At 45.0% G+C, this 12,038-nt stretch overlaps 1 protein-coding gene and 1 non-coding gene across 3 annotated transcripts in view; one reads left to right on the top strand and one right to left on the bottom strand.

Annotated features, from left to right (window-relative positions):
• The window catches only part of narf (nuclear prelamin A recognition factor), a 45,126-nt gene that overhangs the window by 3,676 nt on the left and 29,412 nt on the right, over window positions 1-12,038 (bottom strand). For both annotated transcript variants that reach the window (XM_038777110.1, XM_038777109.1), the window contains exons 9-11: window positions 7,919-7,991; window positions 7,659-7,796; window positions 4,543-4,700 (exon numbers count right to left, since the gene is read on the bottom strand). In XM_038777110.1, coding sequence (XP_038633038.1) covers window positions 4,543-4,700; window positions 7,659-7,796; window positions 7,919-7,991 — 369 coding nt within the window. The remainder of the gene's footprint in view (window positions 1-4,542; window positions 4,701-7,658; window positions 7,797-7,918; window positions 7,992-12,038) is intronic.
• On the top strand, window positions 6,131-6,202 carry trnag-ucc. The gene has a single exon. It is a non-coding gene; the product is annotated as a tRNA-Gly (tRNA).

Here is a 12,038-nt window from a genome sequence, read left to right as displayed (position 1 = left end):
TGGGGACCTGGGTTCGAATCCCACCAGGGCAGTGGATGAAATTTGAATTCCATAAAAATCTGGAATTATAAGTTCAATGATGACCAGAAAACCATTGTAAATTGTCGTAAAAACCCATTTGGTTCACTGATGTCCTTGAGAGAAGGAAATTTGTCATCCTTACTTGGTCTGGCCTACATGTGACCCACAGCTTGCCCTCAGGGATGGGCAATAAATCCTGGCCCAGCCAGTGACACCCACATCCCATGAACAAATAAAGATCAGGGACCCTGGTCGATCTTCCCATCCCTAAATTGGCGAGGTTAGTGGTAAATTACATACACCTTTCACTGCCCTGGCTGAAATCAGGCATGTCAGTAAAGACTGGGAAATCAGACCTGGGAATTATTGCTGGGTTACAAGAAACCAGTAGCTCAGAGTAATTTAACCTGCCAAATATGTTTTACAAACAAAATATAATGCCAACAGCAGTTCTGTTTCCAGCTTGTTATTTTGTAACCTCTTTGTTCCTTCCTCCTGGTCTATCAGTAGAATATCCTGATGAATTATTCTTTGCATCAAAACTCTGCTTCATAGGTCCTACAAAAAACAAAATCCAGGGGGGGGGCTAGCCCTCCCGAACCTACAATTCTACCACTGGGCGGCAACAGCCGAGCGAGTAAGGGGATGGATCCAGGAGCCAGAAGCCGAGTGGGTGCGTGCGGAGGAGGCCTCCTGCATGGGGACCTCCCTCCGGGCCCTCGCCACGGCTGCACTCCCATCCCCACCCAAAAAACACTCCAGCAGCCCAGTGGTGACAGCCACCCTCCAATCCTGGAACCAACTGCGGCAGCAATTGGGCCTGACCAAAACGTCGGACAAGGCTCCCATCTGCAACAACCATAGGTTCACACCAGCACTGACTGACGCCACCTTCAAAAGGTGGAGGCAGGACGGAGGGTCACTGACAGTCAGGGACCTATACACGGACGACAGGATTGCAACACTGGACGAACTGACAGAGAAATTACGACTAGCCGGGGGGGGAACGAGCTACGGTACCTGCAGCTCAAAAACTTCTTTCGAAAGGAGACAAGGACGTACCCACAACCGCCACGACAGACACTACTGGAAGACCTACTGGATGCAACAAGAATGAAATGGGAAGATGACCTGGGGATTGAGATAGGGTGGGGACTCTGGAGCGAAGCACTGCATAGGGTCAACTCCACCTCCACGTGCGCAAGGCTCAGCCTGACGCAACTAAAAGTGGTACATAGAGCCCACTTAACAAGAAACCGTACGAGTAGGTTCTTCCCGGAGGTGGAGGACAGATGTGAACGGTGCCAAAGAGGCCCGGCCAACCACGCCCACATGTTCTGGTCTTGCCCCAGACTTGTGGAGTACTGGACAGCCTTCTTCGAGGCTATGTCCAAAGTGGTGGGGGTGAGGGTGGAGCCATGCCCGATAGTGGCGGTCTTCGGGGTTTCAGACTAGCCAGATCTATACCTGGGGAGGAGGGTGGACGCCCTTGCCTTTGCCTCCCTGATCGCCCGCCATAGAATCCTGTTTGGCTGGCGGTCAGCAGCACCACCCAGAGCTGCAGACTGGCTGTCCGACCTCTCGGAATCTCTCCAAATGGAGAAAATCAAATTTGCCATCCGAGGGTCAGACGACGGCTTCCACAGAACGTGGGAGCCATTCATGCAATTGTTCCGGGACCTGTTTGTGGCCAACGAACAAGAGGAAGAATAGTCGGGTGGCCAAGAATCAGGGGAAAATGGACGGGAATCGGGGGAAGGTAGCCGGGGGGGGGGGGGGGGGGGGGGGAAAGAGGGCTACGGGTTCGTTATGGGGGTTTGTTCGCATGGTTTTACGCTTATTTCTTTTTCTTGTTAATTTATTGTTTTTGTATTGGAGGGAAGGGGTTACTGTTTTTCTCTGTTGTGATAAAAATTTGTTGTTGATAACTTGAATAAAAATTATTCCAAATAAAAAATCTCAGCAGCAACCGGGGCGGGGGGGGGGGGGGGGGGGGGGGGGGGGGGGGTTGGGGTCTGTAAAGGGGGTTTGTTTTTGCGACTGTTTGTTTGCTACTTTCTTCTTTTTTGTATTGTTATTAATTTATTGCTTTGTATTGGTGGGGGGGGGGGGGGTCCTTCTATCTGTTTATTTCTATACCTTGTTTATTTTATTGTTGGGAGAAAATTTGTTGTTGAAAAATTTGAATAAAAATTATTTAAAAAAAAACTGCTTCATTAAAACTTTTTATGCTGGATAGAATTTTAAAAGAAAACGCAAGCATTGCTCATGGGTGAAATAATTCGCGGAAGTGCAGAGTTTCCACTCCGTTGACCCACACTGAGTGAAGGGAAAGGCTTTGCCACCCGATTCCAATTTTCCTACTCGATTCATCAGCTCCAAAACCTAGGACTTGGCCCCCCACTCTGCAACTGGATCCTCGATTTTCTGACCAACAGACCACAATCAGTAAGAATGAACAATACATCCTCCACAAATAGTCCTCAATACCGGGGCCCCGCAAGGCTGCGTACTTAGCCTCCTACTCTAGTCCCTGAACACACACGACTGCGTGGCAAAATTTGGTTCCAACTCCATCTACAGGTTTGCTGACGATACGACCATAGTGGGCCGGATCTCGAATAACGACGAGTCAGAATGCAGCAGGGAGATAGAGAACCTAGTGGAATGGTGCAGTGACAACAAGCTCTCCCCCAATGCCAGCAAAACTAAAGAGCTGGTCACTGACTTCAGGAAGCAAAGTACTGTACACACCCATGCCAGCATCAACGGGGCAGAGGTGGAGATGTTTAGCAGTTTCAAATTCCTAGAGGTACACATCTCCAAAAATCTGTCCTGGTCCACCCACGTTGATGCTACCATCAAGAAAGCACAACAATGCCTATACTTCCTCAGGAAACTAAGGAAATTCAGCATGTCCACATTAACCCTCACCAACTTTTACAGATGCACCATAGAAAGCATCCTATCTGGCTGCATCACAGCCTGGTATGGCAACTGCTTGGCCCAAGACCGCAAGAAACTTCAGAGAGTCGTGAACACCGCCCAGTCCATCACACGAACCTGCCTCCCATCCATTGACTCCATCTGCACCTCACGCTGCCTGGGGAAAGTGGGCAGCATAATCAAAGACACCTCCCACCCAGCTTACTCACTCTTCCAACTTCTTCCATCGGGCAGGAGATACAGAAGTCTGAGAACACATATGAATAGACTCAAAAACAGCTTCTTCCCCGCTGTTACCAGATTCCTAAATGACCCTCTTCTGGACTGACCTCATTAACACTACACCCTGTATGCTTCATCCGATGCCGGTGCTAATTGAATTACATTGTATACCTTGTGTTGCCCTATTATGTATTTTCTTTTATTCCCTTTTCTTCCCATGTACTTAATGATCTGTTGAGCTGCTGGCAGAAAAATACTTTACCTCGGTACACGTGACAATAAACAAATCCAATCCAATCATTCAAACTCTCCCTGTCCACACCCCAATCAATAAATTCCACTGCTGATAATTCTGAATAAGTGTGGAACTATGTACACTGATTATTCCTCAACATTCAGCAGCATCTCCCAGCTAAAAAAAACAGGTGAAAATCATCGACTGCCTCATTAGATGGAAAGGCAAGTTGCAAGAGGGATACAAACAGTTTACAAAAAATATATTGATAGGTTAGGTAAGTGGGCAAAAAAATTGGCAAATTGAGTATAATGTGGGAAAACATGAAGTTATTCATTTTGGAACGGAGAACAAAAGAACAGAGAATGAAGAAAATTGCAGAAAGCTGCAACACAAAAGGGACTGGGGGGGGGGGGGGAGGGGTGCTTGTGCGCGAAGCAGAAAGCTGGCACGTAGGTCATCAGGAAGGCTAATGAAATATTGGCCCTTCTTTCAAGAGGGGTTGGAGTATAAAAGTAGCAAAGTCTTTCTGCAACTGTACAAGGTACTTGTGAGCGCACATCTGGAGCACTGTGAGCAGTTTTGGTCCCTTATTTAAGAAAAGATATTTAATTGGAAGCGGTTCAGAGAATGTTCACTCAGATGATCCCAAGCATGGAGGGACTGTCTTATGAGCAAAGGTCAAACAGGTTGGGACTCTACTCATTGAAATTTAGAAGAGTTTGGAAGAATGAGAGGTGATCTCATTGAAACTTATAGGATTCTGAAGGGGCTCAACAGGGTCAATTCAACCTCATGGTAGAATCTAGGACCAAAGAACAGTCTCAGAATAAAGGGGTGCCAGTTTAAGACTGAGATGAGGAGTAATTTCTTCTCTCAGAGGGTTGTGAATCTTTCGAAGTCCTTGCCACAGAGAGCGGAGATAGATAGATTCTTGATCAGTAAGAGAATCAAGGGTTACGGAGTTAGTGTAGGAAAACGGAACTGAGGAATGTCACATCTGCCGTGATTCTATTGAATGGCGGAGCAAGCTCAAAGAGCCGAATGGCCTACTACTATTCCTATTTCTTATGGTCTTAAAGCATTACATTGAATGGCTGAAAGAAGATATGTATTACCTCCTGGACATGCAAGGACTTCAATGAAGTTATAAGGAAACTTTCCTTTCTTTAGTTTGTAAACCATATTTTGAATATTCCTGAATCCGTAGGTGGCTGCAAATCGTAAAACAACATCACCATCTTTTTCCAAAGTAACTTCTTGAAAGTCTTTATTCCTAAACAGAAAAAGAAAAGAGAATTTTTTTTAAAGTTGCTTGGTAGTAGAGAACTTGAACATTGCTGAAAAGAGAAATATGTTACGGAAGCTTTACGTCTTGAACGCTTCAGGCCATATGCAAGAATGCAATGATCACAACTATTACACTTCAGGAGAAAAGTGTGGTGATTGGCTGACACGTAGCTTTAGAGAATAGGCTCCTGTAGAAAAGCCCCCAAGTAATTCAAAAAAGGCGCAAGACGTGAACATATTCCTGTTGTTCACAGAGAATGGGACCCTCTGTATGAATGTATGTTGCTTCAAACAAATATAAATTAATCACTTTATGGGCTGAAATCATAGGAGGCGGCCATTCGCCCATGGGGTCCGCACCGGCCCCTGGAAAGAGCATCCTACCTAAGCCCACACCTCCACCCTTTCCCCATAACCCAGTAACCCCAACCAACCTTTTTGGACACCAAGGTCAATTTTGCACGGCCAATCCACCTAACCTGCATATCGTTGGACTGAGAGAGAAAACCAGAGCACCCAGAGAAAACCCACACAAGCACAGGGAGAATGTGCAGACTTCACACAGACAGTGACTCAAGCTGGGAATCGAACCTGGGATCCTGGAGCTGTGAAGCAACTGTGCGAACCATTGAAATTATCTTTAATTGGTTGTTAGTGTAGCTATTAACGCACTCAGGATTGTTCAGCAAGTGCCAAGCACATATAACAATACACATTTCGTTTTGTGTTTTGCAAGCACGGCCTGGTTGAGTATGATCTACACAGGGCTTTTGATTCAATCAGCCAATCACCGGGACAAAAGTCCTACGTGCTTGGCATCACACTGGAACTGAAATTCACACCATGTTGCTCAACTCAGACTCCCTACAGTTCAGGAGGCCATTCGGACCATCGAGTCTGCCCCAGCCTCTGAAAGGGCACCCTACACAGGACCACTCTTCCACCTTATCCCTGTAATGCTGCCAACACTTGGACACCAAGGAGAAATTTAGCATGGCCAATGCACCTAATCCACACATCTTTGGACTTTGAGTTTGTTATGGGCCAAGGTTTAGAGAACCCCAAAAAGTGTATCATGGAGTTCACCTGACCCACAACTTTTACTAGATTGTGATAAGGGGAGCACACGGCCCACTCTACAGGCGTGGTACAGCAAAAATGGCAAAGTAATTTTTAAAGCAAAACAATGTTTGTTATATGAACTCAAGTTAACCTTTTTAAAACAGTGAACATCTTAGCAACCATTAATTCAAATATAACCCCCAAAGACTACAATACTAAGTAATCCTTTAAGCTTTCCTTTTAACATCCATACGACTTAAAACATCTTTTAACAGAGACATATTAGGTTTACATTCACTACAGAGAACATCTATAATTCTGAATTCACCAAATGATCAAGAGATAGTCTTTTGAGCGATGGTGGTATAGTGGTGAGCATAGCTGCCTTCCAAGCAGTTGACCCGGGTTCGATTCCCGGCCATCGCAAAAACAAGTTGGAAATTTCAAAAGGGGCTGGTTTAGCTCACAAGGCTAAATCGCTGGCTTATAAAGCAGACCAAGCAGGCCAGCAGCACGGTTCGATTCCCGTACCAGCCTCCCCGGACAGGCGCCGGAATGTGGCGACTAGGGGCTTTTCACAGTAACTTCATTGAAGCCTACTCGTGATAATAAGCGATTTTCATTTCATTTTGATGGCAGAAAGTTCAACAGTACACCTTCTCTGTCTGGCTTCAGCTCCAACACTGAAAACGAAACTAAAACACACCCTGCAGCAAACAGCCGAAAACAAAAGTAAAAGGCCGACAGATAGCCCAGCTCCACCCACTCTCTGACATCACTGCAGTAATAAACACCCATTTCTTAAAGGGACTCTCACTACAGATATTTATATACACACCTATTTATAAACACCCACTTCTTAAAAGGTACTCTCGCATGACAGGTTGAAGGAAACCCACTCAGACACGGGGACAACGTGCAAAATCCACATAGTCACCCAAGGCCAGAATCAAACCCGGGTCCCTGGCGCTGAGGCAGTAGTGCTAACCACTGTATTGCCAATTGTGGTAGTCAATCCGCCAATTGTGGTAGATAATGTCTTTTTGGGCTTATAGGAGCATCCAGCTTGTGGAAAATACCACTCGCAGCTTGTACCAGTTTGCTTAACCAGTTTATAACTTTGCCTTGCCAGGGTAATTCGAGGTAGATTGGGCAGTTTTTCAAATCTAAAAGTTTCTGTCTTTGGCCTAATTGCAAATTTGCATGGTACAAGGCTTCAGCTACAAACCTCTCGTTGCAGCAATAAAGACAATCATTTAGTACTCAAGAGCTATTGTGCTCCACTAAAGCTGGCCGAATAGCCAAGATTAAGCCACAGTAAACTGTCCTGAAGTTTATGAAAATCGGTTCAAATACAGCTGCCTCTGTTTATTGCATCCACAGCTCCATATTCATGTTTTAAATAGATGAACCATTTTGTTTACATGCTGTAGTGTGTTTTTAACAGGGTTGCAAAGGAAAACCTGTTGGGAAAGTGTTCTAAGTAGGTGCTAGTGGCTAGACGCCTCACTGCTGCCAGTGTAAAATATGAAAACATGGGCACACTGGACCATCATTTTCTGATGAGGGCATTGTCAGCAAGTAAGCCCATCACCATCATGCACTCAAAGAAACTTTAGGCCTGTTGGCAAATCCTTTACCTCTGGAATATAGTGAAGAAGTGTGATGCCCTGAAGGAAGTGTGTTTGGATAGCCTTACTCTAATTCTAATGGATACAAGTGCACAGCTCAAAGTCAGTCAGTGCAGCAATGTCACCGTAGGCATCATAAAAAAACAGCTGAACTGTGACGTGAAAACAATTACACGACAGGATAGCCAGCAACCCGGCACTTTCCGCACAATTACAATTTAAAAATGCTTGTGAATGCTTCTAAAACACACCTGAGTGTCTTGTAGGTGATTTCTTTGACCTCAATGCCAAAGATCTCCTTAGCAGCATATTTAAAAATGTGTTCGAGGAAGCCATCAGATCCCCTCCCCTCATGCCTTGCAATACGCACATCACCAATTTCTTCAAATCTTCACCGGAAATAAAACATGAAAAGAGTGTGAACAAAGGAGTTCATGTTTCTTTATTGTTTATCTAAATTTTAAAAGAAGAACAGTATTATGGATACACAAAGATAGAATGGAGATCTTACATATTGTCTAAAGCTGCTGGCTCCACCTTTGTCAACAGGAGACCTTTTTGTTCCATCATCTGCATTATTTCACCTGAAAATATGTGAAAGTTCATTGAATTTGAATTATACTTGAAGTGCATTTAAATATTTAGAAGGATAAAAACGTGCAAAAAATTTTGACAAAGCATGCTTCCTTTAAGCTACATTTCTTCTCCATTACACCACCCTTCCGTTAAAAGATATCCCAAACACAGCTATTGACTGTCGCACTAATGGTTGATTGAGTCATATGCAAATTCTACTTCCTTATTTCTATTCTGTATTTCAAAGTTAAAAGCTTTAAATTACTCCTAAATATAGCCAGAGTTTTGACAGGAACTCAGATGACAGACTGTTAAAAAATAAAGCCCATGGGATCCAGGGCAATTTAGAAATCGCCCCATGACATTCAATGGCATTACCAATGCTGAATCCCCCCACAATCAACATCCTGGGGGTTACCCCCAAAACTGAAATGGACTAGCCATATTAATACTGTGGCTACCAGGGCAGGTCAAAGGCTAGGAATCCTACGGTGAGTAACTCACCTCAAGACCCCCCAAAGCCTGTCCACTATTTACAAAGCACAAGACAGGAGTGTAATGGAATACTCTCCACTTGCTTGAATGAGTGCAGCTTCAACATTCATGAAGCTTGACACCATCCAGGGCGGCATGGCGGCACAGTAGTTAGCACTGCTGCCTCACAGCGGCAGGACCCGGATTCAATTCCGACCTCAGGTGACTGTCTGTGTGGAGTTTCAATGTGGATTTCCTCTGGATGCTCCGGTTTCGTCCCACAGCCCAAAGATGTGTCGAATAGGCGGATTGGCCGCACTAAATTGTCCTTTGGGGTGGGGTGCCAATAACAAGGCAGGGGATTGGGCCTAGGTAGGGTGCTCTTTCAAAGAGTCGTTGCAGACTTGATGGGCCAAGTGACCTTCTTCTGCACTGTAGAGATTCTATGCTTCTATGACAATGCAGCCCACTTGATTGTCCTCCTTCCACAAACATTCAAACCCGTCACCACTGACGAACAGTGGCAGTGTGTACCATCTATAAGATGCACTGCAGTAACTCACCAAGGTTCCTTGGACAGCACCTTCCAAACCCACGGCCACTACCATCTAGAAAGACAAGGGCAGCATATACCTGGGAACCCCACCACCTGGAGGTTCCCCTCAAAGTCACTACCATCCTGACTTGGAAATATATCACAGTTCCTCCACGGTCACTGGGGTAAAATCCTGGAACTCCCTCTCCGACAGCACAGTGATGTACCTATGCCTCAAGGACTACAGCGTTTCAAGAAGGCATCTCTCCACCACCTTCTGAAGGGCAACTAGGAATGGGCAATAAATGCTGGCCTGACCAGCAATGCCCACATCCCGTAAATGAATTAAAAAAAAAGCTGGGTATAATATTGGTTCAGTGGCAGGAAACAAAGGGTGATTGTCGACGGGTGTTTTTGAGACTGCAAGTCTGTTTCCAGTGGGATTCTGCGGGGCTCACTACTAGGCCCCCTGCTTTTTGCGATATAGATTAACAATTTTGACATAAATATAGGGGCATGATCACGAAATTTGGGAAAAACATAAAAATTGACTGCGTGGTCGATAATGGAGGATAAATGTGGACTGCAGGATGGCCTGGTCGGTTGGGCAGAAAAATGGCAAATCGAATTCAACCCAAGGTGTGTGAGGTGATGCATTTGGGGAGATCAAACAAGGTAAAGGGGGGGGGACTCTAAAGTGCTTTAGAGGAGGTGAGGGGCCGTGGAGAAAATGTCCACAGACCCTGGAAGGCAGCAGGACAGGTCGATAAAGTGGTTAGGAAGGCGGGTGAAACCCTTTACATTTTGTGCCTCGGCTAATAAAGTAAGAGCAGTGAAAAGAAATGTAAGAGCAGTGAACACAAGATGTTGAAACTATAAAAAATGTAATTAGGCCACAATTGTGAGTGCTGTGAGCCATTCTGGTCACCTCATTACAGATACAAGTGTGTTGCCAGGACTGGAAACTTACAGCTACGAGGAAAGATCAGACTGGCTGGGTTCTTTCTCCTTGGAACAGAGGAGGCAGAGAGGAGATTTGATTAAGATGTACAAAGTTGTGCGGGGCCTGCATAGAATGGATAGAAAGGGCCTAAATTACTGTTGCGGAGCGGTCAGTGGCTAGGAGGCGTAGATTTTGAGTGTTTGGTAAAAGGATTACAGAGGAAATGAGGAAAATTATTTTTCACCCAGAGGGGGTCTGGAACTCACTGCTTGAAAGGGTAGAAGAGGATGAAACCCTCGAACCCATTTAAAAGGTGTCTGGATAGGCACCTGAAGGGCTGTAATCTGCAGAGTTACAGACCAAATGATGGAAAGTGCGATTCGGCTGGGTGGCTGGTTTCTCGGCTCACGCAGACAGTGGGCTCAGTGACGTCCTTCTGTGCTGTAAAATGTCTCGGATTCTAAACAATCATTACAATTACTGCAGCAGTGAACACCTACAAGTTGTGAGAGTTGCTGAAAGAATGTACCTGCACTCTGTTGTTCTTCTTTTCTGTTGCCATGAGGAAACTTTAAGCAATTCTACCGACGACTCCAGTTTCTTGCTCTAACTGCCTACAAAATTTCCATGCCCTCGAGACCGGCTCCCATCCAACTTTCCAGCTGAAGATGCTGTTAACTCGCTCTGACTATATAATAATATAATCTTCATTGTCACAAGTAGGCTTCACAGGGGCTGGTTTAGCTCAAGGGGCTGGTTTAGCTCACTGAGCTAAATCGCTGGCTTTTAAAGCAGACCAAGCAGGCCAGCAGCACGGTTCGATTCCCGTATCAGCCTCCCCGGACAGGCGCCGGAATGTGGCGACTAGGGGCTTTTCACAATAACTTCATTGAAGCCTACTCGTGACAATAAGCGATTTTCATTTCATTTTTCATTTCATTTCATTTTCATTTCATTTTCATTTCATTTTCATTTCATTTTCATTCACGAATACTGCAATAAAGTTACGATGAAAAGCTCCTACTTGCCACATTCTGGCGCCTGTTCAGGTACACAGAGGGAGAATTCAGAATGCCCAAATCATCTAACAGCACGTCTTTCGGGACTGGTGTGAGAGGAAACCAGAGCACCTGGAGGAAACCTCTCCATTAAACTCCTGTTTCCCCAAGGCTAGAGTCAATATTTGATCTTGCAACCGTTTTTTAATGCCTTTTTATGGTACACAGTGACATGCCCCATCACCCAACTGTGGTCTTAATTCCAACTTTGGCCTTAAAACTTAAACTATCTTCATTGGCCAAAGAGAAATGTTCCTTAAAATCAAATGTTTGTGATTCTTCGTTTACACCATGTCTTTTAAGCTTATTTGTTCCCCAACATTCTTTAAAATCTACTCCCTATTTCTCTTCATAACATTTCACGTAACAAACCAGCACTACGCATTAAATATCAAATCCCCAAATTCTCTCTCCAGCAATTTCTTCTGCACATCAGCCTCTCTGCATCCTTTGTTACCATTGTGATTCCACAGTACCTCTGTGCCGGGGGTAGGGTGGGGGCGATATCGATCTGAGCATTTACAATAGCTACCCAGAAGTTAAATTCTTCCAACCTTTTGCGGGTAACTATTGGTGTAACCATCTGAAGTTTGCAATTTAAAGCTCATTTTCGGATGGTTCCCAGCTCAGGACAATTGTCCAGAGGAAGTTAGCACTTCTGGGTAATTAAAAAACAAAATCATTTACAGGATGTGGGTGTCACTTGTCCTTGAGAAGGTGGTGGTGAGCTGCCTTCTTGAATTATTCAGTCCCTTACTTGTGAACTTTCGAGAGGGATTTTTTTCGAGAGGGCAGTTAGGTGGATTGGCCATGATAAATTGCCCTTAGTGACCAAAAAGGTAAGGAGGGGTGATTGGGTTACGGGGATAGGGTAGAAGTGAGGGTTTAAGTGAGTCAGTGCAGACTCGATGGGCCGAATGGCCTCTTTCTGCACTGTATGTTCTATGATTCCCAAATGCATTTCTGGGATATCCCTCAAATCAGACCCCCAGGGAGCTCAGAAGTTACAGCTTGTTTTTGACGTGCAATGTCTAGAAATAAGCTT

Source organism: Scyliorhinus canicula, chromosome 18 (genome assembly GCF_902713615.1).
Source record: "Scyliorhinus canicula chromosome 18, sScyCan1.1, whole genome shotgun sequence".
Taxonomy (NCBI): Eukaryota; Metazoa; Chordata; class Chondrichthyes; order Carcharhiniformes; family Scyliorhinidae; genus Scyliorhinus; species Scyliorhinus canicula.
This window is presented reverse-complemented; position numbering and strand designations above follow the sequence as displayed.